General features: G+C 38.5%; 1 protein-coding gene across 1 annotated transcript; it reads left to right on the top strand.

Moving 5' to 3' along the window:
- Positions 1-566: 566 nt before the first annotated feature.
- On the top strand, positions 567-4013 carry olfcj1 (olfactory receptor C family, j1). Its single transcript, XM_016249296.1, has 6 exons — positions 567-772; positions 922-1207; positions 1545-2357; positions 2451-2681; positions 2831-2954; positions 3100-4013. Exons 1-6 carry the CDS (start codon positions 567-569, stop codon positions 4011-4013), a joined length of 2574 nt encoding a protein of 857 aa, XP_016104782.1.
- Positions 4014-18212: the final 14199 nt, after the last annotated feature.

The following is an 18212-nucleotide window of genomic DNA, read 5'->3' as shown; positions in this document are numbered from 1 at the left end:
TTTATTTGATGAGTTTGAGAAATGCTCAGAAGCACTAATTTTAAACAAAGGGTTTGTAAAAAGCTTTTTGTGAACGTCTCTCAAGTAGTGTTGTATGCTTTTGCTTGTCTCATCTTTAATACAAGATATTTAGTGCTTCATTACTTTTATCAGCTATTTTAAATAAAGAGGGCATAATTATGGTGGTTTAAAGTTACATCACACTCTGCATGTTTAAAAAGTTTTTTTGTTTTTTTTTCTCAATGTATCTAAGAATGCAGCTATATTCTCCTTTACAAATAAGGCAGCTGGTACTCATTTAGTACATATTTTTAAGCTGCATATTTATTTTATTTCTCTGTGTTTTTGTAATTACTGATGGATAAGGAGTTTTGGGATTGGACCCAAGAAGAACAAAGTTTATTGAACTCTTTTTCTGTCAGTCATCTTAATTGCTTTTATTATTGGCCAGGGATGGTAAACATGCATTATATGAAGCCAAATGTTGCACACTGGGTTATACATCAACCAATTGTATTCATCAACACAGCCTCAACTTCAGCAAGGCATTTATGTACTGCAGAGTTATGTTGTTGCTTGCAGCCATTATGATGATTATCACCTGCACTGTGAGTGCTGCACAACCTAAATGTAAAGCTTATGGGACAGATGAACTCCTTCATTTCTCAAAAGAAGGTGATGTCTCTATTGGCGGCATTTTTTCATTCCACCAGAATCCAGTTGGTGTAAATCCAACGCTCACGACCAATCCAGGAAATATACGGTGTAATGGGTAAGATAGTGACAATACACTCATTTTATATTACCTAATAAGAAATGCTTATTTACAAAGGTTGTAATTTAATATAATGACAGAAGAACAACTAATGTGATGAATGAATTTGCTGTAATAAAACTATATATATCATTGTCCTTTTTCAGACTTGATCCTGGAGAGTTGCAGTACGCAATGACAATGATTTTTGCCATTGAGGAAATAAACAACAGCACAGATATTCTTCCTGGCTTTGTGCTTGGTTACCATGTCTATGGCTCTTGCCCGAGCATCCCTCTCTCTGTTGGAGCATCGCTAACTCTGATGAATGGGCAACTGGAAGCAGAGGATAGCTGTGTAAGTCCCTCTACTGTGCAAGCTGTGATTGGAGAAACTACATCAACATCCACCATAGACATTGCAAGGACCATGGGTCCATTTAAAATCCCTGTGGTAAGTCAAATGTGTAATGTTTATTTTTCTTTTTATTGAATAAAGCCTAGCTAAATCAGTTGGATGCAGTGATGATTGAGACATTTCTTGAACTAGTAACACTTTACTGTGTTTATGTGTTTAAATTAGTATTTATTTATTATTGTTTTATAATGATGTAATTTTTGTTCTTAGTCTCCAGGATACAATTATATTAATGTTTATCCATGTTGAAACTCCATAAGCATTACTGTCTTAAAAAAGCATCAAAAACACAGTTTTTGTTCTACTTTTCTAGTGTCAGACATCAATCCTTCCAGAGTTTTAATGGAAGCTTAATAATTTCATTTTTTTTCAGCTTAGCCATTCCGCAACTTGTGCATGTCTCAGTAACAGACAACAGTATCCATCCTTCTTCAGGACTATCCCCAGCGATTATTACCAGAGCAGAGCTCTAGCTAAACTGGTCAAGTATTTTGGCTGGACCTGGGTTGGGGCTGTGAGAAGCAGGGGGGACTACGGCAACAATGGAATGGCCACGTTTCTAGAAGCAGCCGAGAAAGAGGGCATCTGTGTCGAATACTCTGTGGCCATTTACAGAACCGATCCAAGAGAAAAGTTTTTGGAAGTCATAGACATTATTAAAAAATCAACATCTAAAGTCATTGTGGCTTTTGCAGATGGCAATGATTTGGACATTCTCATAAAAGAGCTTTACAACCAAAATGTAACTGGTTATCAGTGGGTTGGAAGTGAAGGTTGGATCACATACAGATATGTAGCGACCCCAATGAATTATGCTGTGGTAGGGGGAGCAATAGGCTTTGCTGTGCCGAATGCATATATTCCTGGATTGAAGGAATTTATTGCGAGTAGCCAACCCTCCTTGAGACCAGGTAACACAGGACTGGTTGAGCTGTGGGAAAGTGTGTTTAACTGCATTTTAAATCCAAACACACACAATGCCTCCAAGATATGCAATGGAGAGGAATCTCTAGCAAACACAAACACACGTTTCACTGATGTGTCTGATGCTAGTCTGCTAAACAATGTCTACAAGGCAGTGTATGCTGTTGCCCATGCTATAGAAGGACTGCTGACTTGTGACAAAGGGAAGGGGCCATTCCGCAACAAGACATGTGCAGAAAAAGGGGAAATACAGCCTTGGCAGGTATGTTCTTTTGAAATTCTGCTCTGTAATTTTCTGTAATTTAAAACTGATATTCAAAGGCCATGGGTATTATTATATCACCATTCTGTATAGGTGCTGCATTATCTGACCCAAGTGAACTTTACAACCAAAAATGGAGAAAACGTTTACTTTGATGAGAGTGGTGACCCAGTTGCACGTTACACTCTGGTTAATTGGCAGATAAACTATGAAGGAATAATAACATTTGAATCAATTGGCTTGTATGATGCATCCAGGCCAGGAGGACAACAGATTCAAATGAAAGATAACACTGATCCAATCTGGGCAGGAAACCAGAAAAATGTATGTATGTAGCTATTTATGTATGTAAATAAATAAATAAATAAATACATGCATACATAAATATAGCAAGCTTTTTGCTTAATAGTTTTGTGCACACTAGTTCTTCTCAGACTGTTTATGTATATTTTTGTTTTGTGTGTGTGTTTTAGGTTCCTCTGTCTGTATGCAGCAAGACCTGCCTTGCAGGCACTCGCAGAGCCTTTCTGAAAGGAAAACCCATTTGTTGCTTTGACTGCATTGACTGTGCGGATGGAGAGTTCAGCAACACCACAAGTGAGATGGACAATCCTCTCTTATTAACAGTGACACTCATCATGTTTCTGTCTGGTCAGCCCAAATCTGTGTGGTTTTGGGTTGACTGTATGGCATTGTCTTAAAATAATGTTGTTTCCTCTTGTTAAATTGTCTGTGCTTTCAGATGCTGTAACATGTGTTCCATGCCCACTTGAGTACAAATCAAATGGAAACAGAACACGATGTGAACTCAAAAACACTGAATTCCTGACATTTAAAGAAGTAATGGGTAATGTACTAGTGACATTCTCTTTGTGTGGTGGATGTCTCACAGTCACAGTTGGGTTGATTTTCTTCTACCACAGACATACGCCAATAGTGAGAGCCAACAACTCAGAGCTAAGCTTCCTGCTGCTCTTCTCACTCACTTTGTGTTTTCTCTGTTCTCTTACTTTCATTGGTCAGCCCATTGAGTGGTCCTGTATGTTGCGTCACACAGCTTTTGGGATCACTTTTGTCCTCTGTATCTCCTGTGTTCTGGGGAAAACAATTGTTGTGTTAATGGCCTTCAGGGCTACTCTTCCAGGAAGTAATGTCATGAAATGGTTTGGGCCTCCTCAACAGAGACTCAGTGTTTTTGCTTTTACTCTTATACAAGTGCTTATTTGTGTGATTTGGTTAATAGTATCACCCCCATTTTCCTACAAAAACATGAGTAATTACGAAGACAAAATTATTCTTGAGTGTAATCCAGGTTCAGCTGTTGGTTTCTGGGCTGTGCTGGGTTATATTGGCCTACTGGCTGTCTTGTGCTTTATTCTGGCTTTCCTGGCTCGTAAGCTGCCTGATAACTTTAATGAAGCCAAATTCATCACATTCAGTATGCTCATATTCTGTGCTGTATGGATCACATTTATCCCAGCCTATCTTAGTTCTCCTGGAAAATTCACTGTAGCAGTGGAGATATTTGCTATTTTAGCATCAAGTTACGGGATGTTGTTTTGTATATTCATTCCTAAGTGCTACATAATTTTGCTAAAACCAGACATGAACTCTAAAAAACTTTTGATGGGTAAAGCTTCTTCAAGGGTTCTCTGATTAAAATGACTATTATTATTACATGTTGATATATAGTAAAAAAACAAAAAACAAAAAAATTGATAAAACTTATTAATTTGATGTTCTAAAATGTATAAAATATGAGTCAGTGCTTGTAATTTCTTGTCAACTACACGCTTACATGTGAATCTACAGTTAGATTGAAACAATAAATAACATAATATTAATTACACTGAGATGTAAAAATAATAAATAAATAAAAAATATGATTTAAAAAAGCCAGACGGAAGAGTGCTCCATAAGCTAGCTGTAGTTTATCTCTCTCTCTCTCTCTCTCTCTCTCTCTCTTTCTTCGATATGTGCTGCTCCGACTTCCTATTTCATAGAAAAATCCAAAATCATCACAATTAAAATAACCAAAGACTTAAACTACTTCAGTCTGTGTGCATTGAATTTATTTAATACACAAGTTTCACAATTTGAGTTGAATTACTGAAATAAATGAACTTTTCCATGACATTCTAATTTATTAAGATGCACCTGTATATATAATATTGTGAAATATTATTACAATGTAAAATAAAAAAAATATTCCTGTGATGCAAAGCTTATTTTTCAGCATCATTACTCCAGTCTTCAGTGTCACATGATCCTACAGAAATCATTCTAATATGCTGATTTATTATCAGTGCTGGAAACTGTTGTGCTGCTTAATATTTTTTTTGGAACCTGTGATACTTTTTTCAGGATTCTTTGATGAATAAAAATGTTAAAATAAGAGCATTTATTTACAATATAAATATTTTCTAACAATATACCCTACCGTTCAAAAGTTTGGGGTCAGTAAATTTGTATTTCTTTTTTTGAAAGAAATTAAACATTTTATTCAGCAATGGTGTGTTAAATTGATAATAAGTGATAGCAAATATTTATATTGTTAGAAAAGATTTATATATTGAATAAATGCTGTTCTTTTTAACTTTTTATTCATCAAATAATCCTGAAAAAAAGTATTGCAGTTTCCAAAAAAATATTTGGCAGCACAACTGTTGCCAACATTGATAATTCTAATAATAAATCAGCATATTAGAATGATTTCTTAAGGATCATGTGACACTTTATACTGGAGTAATGGCTGATGGAAATTCAGCTTTGCATCACAGAAATAAATTATATTTTAAAGTATATTAGAACAGAAACTATTATTTTATATTGTAATAACATTTTGCAAGATTACTGTTTTTTTTCATATATTTTTGATCAAATAAACGCAGCCTTGATGAACAGAAGATACAATTACAAGTCTTACTAAACCCAAATGTATGTATATATATATTTTTTTTTTCTTTTTCTTTTTGCATTCTATCTATTTGTTTTCTTTTTATTTATTATATGATAATATATATATATATATATATATATATATATATATATATATATATATATACAGTATATATATATATAAGACTTGATTCAGAAAAAAAAAATCCTTCATGGACAAAAGTGGGCACCCATAAGAAATGAATGGGAAATACTATAATTCAGAGCAATAAATCCAAAACAATGCAGATCGTACATACATATACATGAAGGGGTGAGCCTATACAACATTCTCAATGTGGCAAACACTCGCACTCACACTCAAACACATATACACACACAAAGCAACAAGCAAAGCATTGCCTTCAACAGAGCATTATTTGTTTATTCATTTATTTATTGTCTAAAAAAAATCACAAAAACAAAGTAATTTAGTCACCCACACATACAAAAACAAAGAATTGAATGAGTCAATGGCTGTGTCCAAACCCACATATTTCCCTAATATTTAGTAGGCAAAAAGCAGTAGGCAAAGATTATGTTTGACAGAATCCTTAGTATTCATAAAATTGTTGGTGACAATTACCTGCATGGAGTACTAATTTTCGCAAGATTCGGATGCATGTATACTTAAGTTGCATCTGAATATGCCTACTTACCTACTATATAGTAGGAGAAAACAGTATGTGAATGTCCGAAACCTCAGTATTCATAAAGGAGTGGGCGAGAAATCCCTGGATGTCCTATATGGTGTGATTATTATGTTTTTGTTATGGGGCTCTTTGAGAGAAAGGGACTGAGAGGAGTCAAGAGAGAGTGGGAAAAACTATGAGGAGAGGAGAAATAAAAGCTTGGCAAATTAATTAACATGTTAAATGTGCCTGTTCTTTGTTGTTTAATAACAGTCAGTATTTTATTTAAAATAAATTAATCATTTTATTAATAAGAATGTGTTAAATTGATGCTGAAATTTCAGCTATGACTCATATAAATAGATATTTTAAAGTTTGGTGAAAACCATTATTTAAAACTATATATATATCGTCACGGCTGGTTCGCAAGCCGCGACAAAGAAGGAGACAACAAGTTGGATCATAATAAAAAAAGGAATAACATTTATTAAAGTAAGATTAAATTAGAAAAAAAAAACGGGACAAAAAAACTGCATGAGGAAGGAAAGCGAGCGCATCTCAACTGAAGGGTGCTGAAGGGTACTGAACTGCTTAAATCTGCCGGCATCAGCTCCAACACAGGTGTAAGTCCTCAGCCATAATGACGTCACTCACCTTAACTCCATCCTGCAAAACAAACAAAGGAAAAACACACAACCAACAAATATGACCCATACTGGGTTCATAACACCCTCCCCCATAGAAAAGGGTGTCCATTTATGAAACCCAACCTAACCCTTCACCCAATAACCCCCACATACTGGAGAGCACCCACCACTCTGTCATACTGCCAATGTCCTAAGCAACTACGGGAAGAAGCAATTTAAGAGAATCAAAAAGTAAAACAAAACATGGACAAATCAAGCTAAGGAGGAGCTCTAGACAATGTGTCAGCCACCACATTGTCAGTACCTTGGATGTGTCGGATATCAAGGGCATATGATTGCAGAACGAGGCACCAACGAGTCAATCGCTGGTGTGAGCACCTTAAAGAGTGTAAATAAATGAGTAGATTATGGTCCGTCGACACGGATCCCACATACACCTCAATTTTGCAGGGCCCAAATCAAAGCTAATGCCTCCTTCTCAACCACAGAATAATTTAACTGATAAGAATAAAACTTTTTAGAAAAATAGCTCTCTCGACGGTGAATGCCCGCATCATCGGCCTATGACAATACAGCTCCCGCACCAACATTGCTAGCATCTACACACATCCTAAAAGGGCAATCAAACCGGGGAGCTGCTAACACAGGACCAAAAACGAGCAATGATTTAGCTGCCTCAAAGGCTTCCTGACAGACAGAAGTCCAGACAAAAGCTGCTTTAAAAAAACTTTGTAGAGAGAAGAATCAAGTTGCTGCTCCTGTAACAATTCTGAAAGAGAAACAGAAAAATCCCTAGGCAAAGAAAATGTTGATCTTACTACAGTAGAATCAGTGGACAACTTTGGTTGTGCAGAGGCTATGGATCGGGTCACAGCACATGCCGTGAATGCCTCTGGAAAATCCACTAAGTTGAGATGACAACATTATTTTGTGTAAAGGAACAGACAAGACATTTAACCCAATTGCTTTAATAAGCACACTAGTACCAGTGTCACTCAAAGATGAAAATGGCAACACATCCTGCAAAATAAAGGACTCCGACGCTCCCGTGTCCCTCAATATCGTCACTGGAACTTTTGTCTCTTTACCAACAACTGACACATGCCCATAGGTAATAAAAGGTGCATAATCTCCATCTTTTATGGGGTTCACTGCTGTGGGAAATCCCTCACAAGATGAGTTAACAGGATTTAACACTGGTGCCACAAGGACAGCTGGCTTAATATGAGGAGCCTTTCCCTCTTTAGTCTTAGCTTTTAGTACAGGGCACTCATTCTTCCAGTGGCCTTTACCACGGCAGTAATTACAGACCAGAGATTAATTTATAGGTGTACAATCTATTTTATCTTCAAACACTTCATCCCTTTTCCGAAACTCAAAACTACTCTTATGCGTCAAAACATAATCATCAGCTAACTCATCAGCTTTAGCAGCTGTGTCAGCTTTCTGCTCATTTATATATGTCGCAATGCAAGCAGGAACAGAGTTCTTAAACTGCTCAAGCACTATTAAGTTACTCAACTCCTCAAAGGTGGTTACCTCAGATGCCATACACCAGGGGTTAAATGCAGTAGTGAGCTCTCTACCAAACTCAACATGAGCCTCATTAACTCCCCTGGACAATGTTCTAAATTTCTGTCTGTATGCTTCCAGTACTAACTCATACGCTTTTAAAACTGCAGCCTTAACAATATTGTAATCTTCACAGTCTGAAAGTGAAAGCGCAGAATAAACTTCTTGAGCCCTGCCAGTAATCACGCATTGTAAAAGCAGTGCACTTTCTTTACTAGGCCAACCTCTTGCCTCCGCTATCTGCTCAAACAGTATAAAAAAGGTATCCGGATCGCGCTCATTAAATTTAGGAAGTAAACGCAAATTACCAGCAGTGTCAAACATTTGAGAAGCACCCTGACGAGCATCACACAAGCCGTTATTTAGTCCACCTTCTGTTATTATATCTAAACGGTATGTTTGCAGCTCAATATTGGTCTGTACATTTCTAGTTTTTTCACGCTCTACTTCCAGTTTCACACGCTCCTGCTCAGTCTGTAACAACAATAACCGTTCCTGTTGCTGAAAAGTTAAAGAGTTAACCTGAGGTTTAACTTGACCGGCAGTAGCTGGCATTTCAAACAATATACACTGTTCTATTAGTTTTGTTTTAAGTGTTTCTCTAACGGTACTATCCTTTACCCTTCTATCTCCAATCTCAATTCCATAATTATCTGCAATTTTGAATAATTGATCTTTTGTACACGAATCAAGCAACGCGTCACAAGGAGAGCTAATAAAATTTTCGACTAGATAAGAAATGCTTCCACCTTAAATATACGCTACAAAATAGAAGGTGTGTTTTACAAACCCAGCAGGAGGAATAACAAGTTCCCTCTCCCTATCTGTAAAGAAAAAACTAACTAACTCAACCCTAATCTTCATGTGGTTACTGGTGAGGGGTATTTAAGCACTAACTCCCGCTGGTACTGTTGTGGTTGCTAACCAGTTCCTCGTTGTTATTATCTGTTGTAGTAATACTGTCGTGAAGTCATTCCTCTGTCCCTTAGGGGGCGGGTGCTGTTAATGGCACACGAGGGTCATGTGGTAGTTAGACTGAAGCAGAGGTGTCGAGATGTGGTTTGGTGGCCAGGGATTGACAGAGAGCTAGAAGCTCTTGTTCGTGACTGTGCACCTTGTCTGCTTAGTGGTAAAACAGGTGCTCCAGCACTGCCACCTTTGCAACCTGTTGACTGGCCCACCAAGCCATGGGAGCATCTACAGATGGACATTTGGGGGGAGCTCGCCTCTGTTCCTGACCATCAGCGGTTTCTAGTTGTGGTGTATGACCTCCACTCAAAGTGGCCCGAGGTTGTGCCTATGGGTTCAGTTACAGCCTCCGCAATGGTTGATTTCCTGGAGCAACTCTTTTCCCGATGGGGAATCCCGCGGGCCATTACCACTGACAATGGGCCGCAGTTAGTTTCCAGTGAGTTTTCATCAAAGCAAGAACCGCACACTTCCAGGACTTTGAAGCTTCGTTTCATACTTAAGCTTGGTGGGAGGGGGGAAAATGTTGTGGTTGCTAACCAGTTCCTCATTGTTATTATCTGTTGTAGTAATACTGTCGTGAAGTCATGCTGATGTGCAGGCTATACAGTTGTACCGTATTCCGTTGCTGTTACCGCTGAAGTTCCTTGAGTAAACTAGCATTCACCCGAAGCTTTGTTTTTATGTGTTTTTGTTGAACATAACCGGTACGAAGACAAGCAACCAGCATGCTGGCGACTCACTCATACCACGGATATGCTCCAGAGACAACTGCTCTACTCATGGTCACCACACAAAAATAAAAAAAAATTACATTATACCACTCATTCCAAAAGGGAACGAGCAGCTATACCTAACAAGGGAACACCAACACTATTAAAAATCCCCCCCCACAATAGGATTTGCAAAAATCCCTTACCCTCTTTAACCCGCATAGCGAGACCGCCAACTACGGACACCAGCAATTCATTGCATTACGTCCTTGAAACAAACACATCCAATGAGTATTTCCTTCAAAATGATGCATAAAACACCCCAAACAATAGCGCTACCACAACAATCACTCTTCCGATTTTACCTTCGGTTAATCAGCATGCCGAATTTCCTTACAAAATAACCGAAAGCTAACAAAACAAAGCGCTTTCAAATCATGTTGAAAGACAACAGGATTTTTCAGAAATTAAAGGACGAGCCCCCATTTGTCACGGCCAGCTCGCAAGCCGCGTGGAATGGTTGTTGGTGCCAGACGGGCTGGTCTGAGTATTTCAAAAACTGCTGATCTACTGGGATTTTCACGCACAACCATCTCTAGGGTTTACAGAGAATGGTCCGAAAAAGAGAAAATATCCAGTGAGCGGCAGTTGTGTGGTTGAAAATGCCTTGTTGATGTCAGAGGTCAGAGGAGAATGGGCAGACTGGTTAGAGATGATAGAAAGGCAACAGTAACTCAAATAACCACTCGTTACAACCAAGGTATGCAGAATACCATCTCTGAATACACAACACGTCGAATCGTGAAGCAGATGGGCTACAGCAGTAGAAGACCACACCAGGTGCCGCTCCTGTCAGCTAAGAACAGGAAACGGAGGCTACAATTTGCACAGGCTCACTAAAATTGGACAATAGAAGATTGGAAAAACATTGCCTAGTCTGATGAGTCTCGATTTCTGCTGCGACATTCAGATGGCAGGGTCAGAATTTGGCGTAAAGAACATGAAAGCATGGATCCATCCTGCCTTGTCTCAACGGTTCAGGCTGGTGGTGGTGGTATAATGGTGGGGGGGATATTTTTTTGGCACACTTTGGGCCCCTTAGTACCAATTGAGCATCTTTTAAATACCACAGCCTACCTGAGTATTGTTGCTGACCATGTCCATCCCTTTATGACTACAGTGTACCCATCTTCTGATGGCTATTTCCAGCAGGATAATGCACCATGTCACAAAGCTCAAATCATCTCAGACTGGGTCCGGGCTTAATCCCGAGCTCGGACCCCTCTCCCCGGACAGCACGCCAAATACGCATAAACTTTACTCGGTTCATTATAAGTAAGTGTGAACTCGTGAAATCACCAGCGTCACCATTTGGCAAGTTTTGGTACTGTGTCTTGCTGCCAGTGGGGAGCCCATGAATCAATATAAATAAATATAATTACATTTACTTAGTTTACATTATTTATTTAGCCCTTCTACAATAAATTAGTTAACATAATTAGTTGTCAACTATTAAAACTAGTAAAGCTGATAAAAACATACCTCAGGTCAACAATAAACCAAGAGAGGCTGTCAGCACTGGCACTAATTTAAAATGAACGGAACATGGAGGACATAGTGACAGAATTTTATGTTCTGTTATATGCGTTTTAACTACTTTTTGTATGTTGTATAAATATATATCTAAGTAACAAAGATATATTAACAAAATAATCTTTTAGAAGGGCCTCGTCTATTAATTTTGCCTGGGGCCCCCCCACTTCATCTTGGTTCGCCTCTGCATGGGAGACAAGGCAGACAATGTGTTAAGAGGGCAGCCTTTACCCAACGTGCAGCAGCAGGAGTACGAAACCGTTAAAGAGACATTCAACAGATTTGTCGTGCCCAAAAATAACGTAATCTACGTACAAGCAAGATTCAATCAAAGAGTGCAGCAGCCAAATTAACCTGATAATTTAATAACAGCCCTGTATGCTCTTGCAGAAAACTGTAATTGCAGAAACCTATTAATATGGCATGACATTCAGAAGTCATTAAAAACAGCAGACTGACTTAAGACGTAAGTCAAGAATTGGAGCTGAAATTATATAAATAACAGCCAAATGAGCCCATCAAAATTTGAAAACAGCAGTTTTCCCAAGCATGCATTAACCTCATCTCTGAACAAAAATGAGAAAAGGCCCTGTCAAAGATGTGGAAAATGACCTGGTCATGGGAAATGGCAGTGCCCAGCCAAAGATGCTTAATGCCACAAATGCAGAAAAAAGGGCACTACAGCAAGATGTGTAAAACTGCCAAAACAGTGCATGCTATTGAAGCAGAGGAGTGCAGTGAATAATCAGAGACCTGGTTTTTAGGCACTGTAGGGGCAGGCCAGGATTCTTAGGCTGTGGTGCTGTTCATTAGACTATAAAGTAAAATTTTATATCAAAATAGGTGCTGACGTTACAGTTACAGTCATTCCAGAGTCTACATTCAGAGAGATATTCCTCAGCACCCTGGCATCATGCACAGACCCAGGATATCCCTCAAAGATGTCAATAAATTTCCCCCAGTGATGGCCTGGAGTTGGATGAAGTGAAACGGCTTCCTGTTGTAGTAACAGTGGGAGTTATTTGCTGGAGGTTATTAATTTGAATATGACAGCCGTCTATTACACCAACTGCTCTGCTGAAAGCTGGTGACCCAGACAGCTGTGCAAATCCTGCTCCCACTGCCTCCAGGTCATCACCGGTTGGAAAACAAATCACTGAAAATTGATGTATTCACATCGGCTGCATATGTCTTGTATTCATGCATAGCTATGCCATATGACAATGCGTCCCCTTGGAATTATAAGGTTATATCTGCATTCTGAATAGTTTTGAGATATTGAGCTTCAAAGTTTTTGCATTCCAGTCGACTGTGTAGATAGAACTTATGATGAAATCAGGTGTTAGTGCACATCATATCTTGAGTTGGTCATATCTTTTAAATTGTTATGCTTGTTATTACATCGTAGGTCACATGATAACGTCAACATGGCGGATGATGTCCGGATCACATTAACGAAAATATGGCTATGGAGTACGTACTCTTTTAGCACTCGTTTAGTAAGTATTGAAATTAAGTACCTACTCTTTGAGTATACAGTTTCGGACGCAGCCATTGATTGAGCTTTTTATTTTATAATTTTTTCTCTTTTTTTTTTTTTATGTGTCAATAAGCCACTGTGCGCGCACACACACACACACACACACACACACGCACACACACACACACACACACACAGGTTTATTGTTTATTCTTAGCAGTTTGGTACCTTTTTACTTTTTTTTTTGAGTTATTTAAATTTTGTTATAAATAAGTTATTACTCTTTCTCCTGCTTTGTCTTTTCCTTATAGCATGGCCAAATTTGTCTGTACGCATATTTTGGCATCTTTGTATAGCCTCACTTTTTTTTTTTTTTATTCTTTGATTTTAACTTGTGATAAAATCAAAAATTTAAGAGGTTAAGTTTGTTACAACAATGGTTTATAGACTTCAGCCTATATGCAGCCATTGAGTACTACAGTCACATAGAGGCTATTGCAATTTTTTGATATTTGATATATATTGTTATGCCATCATATATCACCAGATGTCACCAGTTTTTTTTTTTTTTTTTTGGCTGTCTGAACTTACTGGAATTATTATTATTATTATTGTTAGTGGCTATTGATATTTTTTGATATGTTGATATTTTATGCCATCATATATAACAAGATGTCACCAGTTTTTTTTTGTTTTGTTTTGGCTGTCTGAACTTCCTGGAATTTGTATTTTTATTATTATTATTTTACTGAAGTAAAATAAATATGAAATATAACATAAAATAAACATTTTACATTAAAAATATGGTACTTTTAGAGGTAAATAAATAAAAACACTAAAAATCACACAAAAAAAATTCATAAATTTATAGTTTTCTTTTGCTTTCTTTTTTGAATATAGTGATATGACATTTATTAAAATAAAAAATGGACCACACCTGCAGTGGCGTAACTTTGCGTTGAAAAGTGGTGGGGACACCGCCCAACTTGTTTTGCTAGTTTTTTATTTAATAACCTAATTTACTTGGGGACTGGGTTTAGAGTTGGACAAACTTAATTTTTGCTTTTCAAAAATACATCGATGTACCAGGGGCAGCGCCAGAGAATTTTGAACGCAGACGCTGAGGGGGTGCTAGATCATTGACAGAGGGAGCCGGGCAATTCAGGGCTCCAGACTCATTCTTCCCACTGGTCACTCTTTTGCGATTAACTTTCTCAGTTGGTTGCGGGTTTTTTTTTTTTTTTGCGCTTCAAAAATACATCGATGTACCAGGGGCAGCGCCAGAGAATTTTGAACGCAGACGCTGAGGGGGTGCTAGATCATTGACAGAGGGAGCCGGGCAATTCAGGGCTCCAGACTCATTCTTCCCACTGGTCACTCTTTTGCGATTAACTTTCTCAGTTGGTTGCGGGTTTTTTTTTTTTTTTGCGCTACAACATGCTATTAATCAATGCATGCTGATGAACTTTCATCGTAGTTTATAGCTATATGGAAACAAAAGTAGTTAACATTCAACCCGTTCTTTTTCATCAGTAGTATTATTTGTGATTTGAATTTTGTGAATGGGAGTTCCTCTTTTGCCATGTTAGCCATGTTTAGCCGGGCTTCGGATGCTTTCACTTTCGATTTCACGATCTTGTCAGGTTTTACAATAAAACATAATTTTCTGTTTTGCTTACATCTATACACCTTTCACCTTTTAAGACAAAAAAAAAAAAAATGGATTCATTATTTTTAATTAAAATGCACAACAACATTAAAACAGTAAGATTAAATGACAAACTAGCACAAGAATACCAACATGTTCACCTTCTCTGGTTTAAGAAGCGGTCTTTTACTTTACTTCAGCGTGAAAACCATCAATATTCGCGTCATTTTTGCTGAGCGCACCTTCTGCAATTAATAGTAAATATAACCAAAACAGGTTATTATAATTTTTATATGAATAATAAATAAATATAAGGAAAACTCGCCCACTCGATTTTGAAATATTCTTTAATTTTGTAGGCCGTATGAAAAGGTACATTTCTATTAAAGGCACGTCTGCCTATAGCGTATATTGAAGTATGGTTAATATATTATTATATTAATCAATTTAATATAACGTGCGACTAGTTGACTAGAAAAATCTTTAATAGAGGGCAGGCCTACTTAGCACAAGGAAGCTCTCATTTTTAAAATAAAATGCTATAGCCTAATGACATTACGAAAAAAGCGATAGCTGCAAATCACGCCGTTATTACGAGTTATGCATGCGTAAGGAGTTGTTGTTGTTGTTTTTTTATCACCCTAATTAGATTATGAAGAATGATTTGTTGATCTTGTTTTCCCTTTAATACATACCTTCCGCAATATATTTTTCAATTACTTTCAAAAAGTGGTAGGGAAAATATCGACCCTGGCAAAAAGTGGCGGGGACATGTCCCACCCGCAAATTACGCCTATGCACACCTGAGACATTCATGCTCAAATTTGGACAAATTAAGGGCTTCTATATGCTTGAGGGTTATGTTTTGGAAGAGATCTCATCATCATCTCTAGCTAAAGATAAAAATCTGAGCACAGTGTGTGACGATGATGAGATCTCTTCTAAAACTTTAAAGGAGACAAATATCAGACAACCAGAGTCTTTAGTTTAGGAGACAAATCAGAGCATTGTCTATTCTAAAGCTTTAAATGAGACAAATGTGAGAGATCCAGAGTCTCTAGCTAAGGAGAACATCAGAGCACAATGTGTGATGATGATGAGATCTCTTCCAAAACTTTAAAGGAGACCACTGTGAGAATGTTAGAGTTTATGTCTCAGGAGACAAGTGTGAGAAGAGGGAGAATTTGTCTTTCCTCTGGGTAATCCACTGATGGCTCAACCCACATGCTTTTTAGAAAGGGGCTAAGAAATAAAACCAGATTATAAATGCTGTGAGGATGAGACCAAGAGGGAGAGAGTGAATGCTCCCTTAACCAAGACTGCACTGATCTCGATGTTGAAGCTCTGCGAATGGCAAGTGCAGCTTCCAAATCATCAGTACTCCTCTTGCTGGATCTGTCTGCTGCTTTTGACACAGTTAACGATAACATCCTGTCAACCTTCATGACAAAGGGAGTTAATGAATTAGTGGTTCAAGTCATACCTTTCAAGTAGGTTCTTCAGGGTGTCTTGGAGGGGTGAGGTGTCTAAACCACAACATCTAGCTATTGGGGTGCCTCAGGGCTCAGTGCTTTGAACACTTCTCGATCTACATGTCATCAACAGGATCTGTAATTCAGAAACATAACTTTCCTATTATTACTCTAACTCTCATTCCAATTGGAAAATCTGACGGTAACTGATCGCATCTCAGCCAGCCTGACAGACATTCCTTGCTGGATAAAGGACCATCACCTTCCCTACAATGACAGAACTAGTGGTTTTGGCCAGCCCAAAACTTCACCACAACTTCCCCATTCAGCTAGGGGCATTAAGGATATCTGTTTCCAGAACAGCCAGAGGGCATGTCATGCCTCTCTTCATCAATTTACATCGGTTGCCAATAGATGCTCGCAAATTCAAAATTCAAGGCACTGATGTTTGTCTACAGAATAACCGCTGGCTCTGCATCTCATACCTAAACTCACTACTTCAGACATTCTGCAATTGAAAGTCGCATTGTGGTGCCAGCCTAAAGAAGCACTAAATTACTGTCACAGACCTTTACCTTGACTGTTCCTTGCTGGTGGAATGACCTGCCTAATGTAACCCAAGCAAGCAGCTTGTCATTTTCAAGAATCGGCTAAAGAAAATCTTTTCATCAACACTTGACCAATTAACACTAGCACTTTCTATTCTGTTTATATTTATTAGAAGAAAAAATAATAAAATACTTGCTATGCATACTGTTTTGGACTAACTGGGACTTGTTAAAGTGCTTATATATTTTTGTTCCTCTGTTTTTTTAACTGCTTCTATTGTCTTCATTTATAAATCACTTTGAATACAAGTGTCTGCTACATGAGGCAGGGCACAAATGGCCAAATTATTTTTCTGATTCTGCCTCCACTTTTGGCTGGTTGCAGGATTAGAGTGGGAAATTGAAGGAGCCCAACTTCAGTGAGGGATTTAGTGCTTAAACGCCACTGTCTGAACTTTTGACTCCCTGAAAAGCCCAGAAGGTGAAAAAAACATTCTTGGCCTGTTTGTTCATGCCCCCATCATCAAGTTATGCTAAAATTTTGGGGATGAACGAATGTGGTTTATTAAGATGAATTATTGAATGACCTCGAACAAGCGGGGGGATGTACCTGGAATCTCTCCAGGAACTCCACTACACCACAGATCTTGCCTTCCGCTAAACAGGCAGCCCGTTCTGTCACCCGCTCTCTGGGAGCGATGGTGACTACAGACTGGCATCTGTGGCTAAAATTTTCGGGCATCCAGAAGCATCAAAATAACATCCTCCTTGATGCCCCAGATTCCATGTTCTCATGATGTAGGTGCAGGTCATAATCTCCAATAACTTCTCATACATGGGTGCGAAGGAGGAGGTGGGCTCGCTGACAACAACCACCTCAACTCCCATCTCATCCAGTCCCACAGAGTAGGATGGGGACAACAGTATGCTCTCTGCCAGAGCGGGATAAGCTGGAGACCAGGCTTCCAGGTCTGGCATGAGAGCCTCGGAGCTGTCAAGGGAAGCTTGAGATAGGTAAGGACCCATCCCAACCTGCTCAGCCAGCTCCATGACCACAGCCGCTGCACTACCTCAGTAGTAGCAGGACCCTATCCCTGGGTAATAGTCGCCAGGCCTCCATATCCCCCAGAAGAGAGATAAAGAGGGAATTTATCACAGTGAGAACAGCCAGCCTTCTCAAGGGCCAAGAGTACGTGTTCCGCTCTGAGACAAATGACACACAGTTCATATGTGTCGTCTGTTGTGACAAAGCAAGTGCATGGAGATACACATCTCTTGAACCAATTTTCACCTTCCATTCCTTTTTTTTTTTACAAAAAAAATTGACAGACTAGTTAAGGGTCGCTACACTGCAAACATATTTTGTGCTATATACATGGAAATTACAAGACACATGATTAATTCTTCACACACAAACAAATTTCCTGAAGACAAAAAAGCGTATGAGCCGGTAGTGTCATCCATTACAGTGGCCAAGCGAGCTTGGCATGTAGCACCAATGCTTCAGACACCAGCCCATACTGAAGGCATTCCCATAGCATCAAAACCATGACGTATCATTGAAGTTCCATTTCAAAGGCAAACACGTTACATAGAATTGCAAATCTGCAGTAATTCAACTGTAAAATAACTAACATTTTATTG

The sequence above is a fragment of the Sinocyclocheilus grahami genome, unplaced genomic scaffold (genome assembly GCF_001515645.1).
Source record: "Sinocyclocheilus grahami isolate Dianchi unplaced genomic scaffold, SAMN03320097.WGS_v1.1 scaffold920.1, whole genome shotgun sequence".
Classification (NCBI taxonomy): Eukaryota; Metazoa; Chordata; class Actinopteri; order Cypriniformes; family Cyprinidae; genus Sinocyclocheilus; species Sinocyclocheilus grahami.
The sequence above is the reverse complement of the archived record's forward strand: the minus strand, read 5'-3'. Positions and strand labels throughout refer to the sequence as shown.

Bases quoted from the DNA above. Each gene is read 5' to 3' on its own strand.
- olfcj1 (XM_016249296.1), top strand. From the start codon at position 567: ATGTTGTTGCTTGCAGCCATTATGATGATTATCACCTGCACTGTGAGT. The intron at 2,682-2,830 runs GTATGTATGTAG...TGTGTGTTTTAG, and splicing joins GGGCAGGAAACCAGAAAAAT to GTTCCTCTGTCTGTATGCAG. The intron at 2,955-3,099 runs GTGAGATGGACA...CTGTGCTTTCAG, and splicing joins AGAGTTCAGCAACACCACAA to ATGCTGTAACATGTGTTCCA.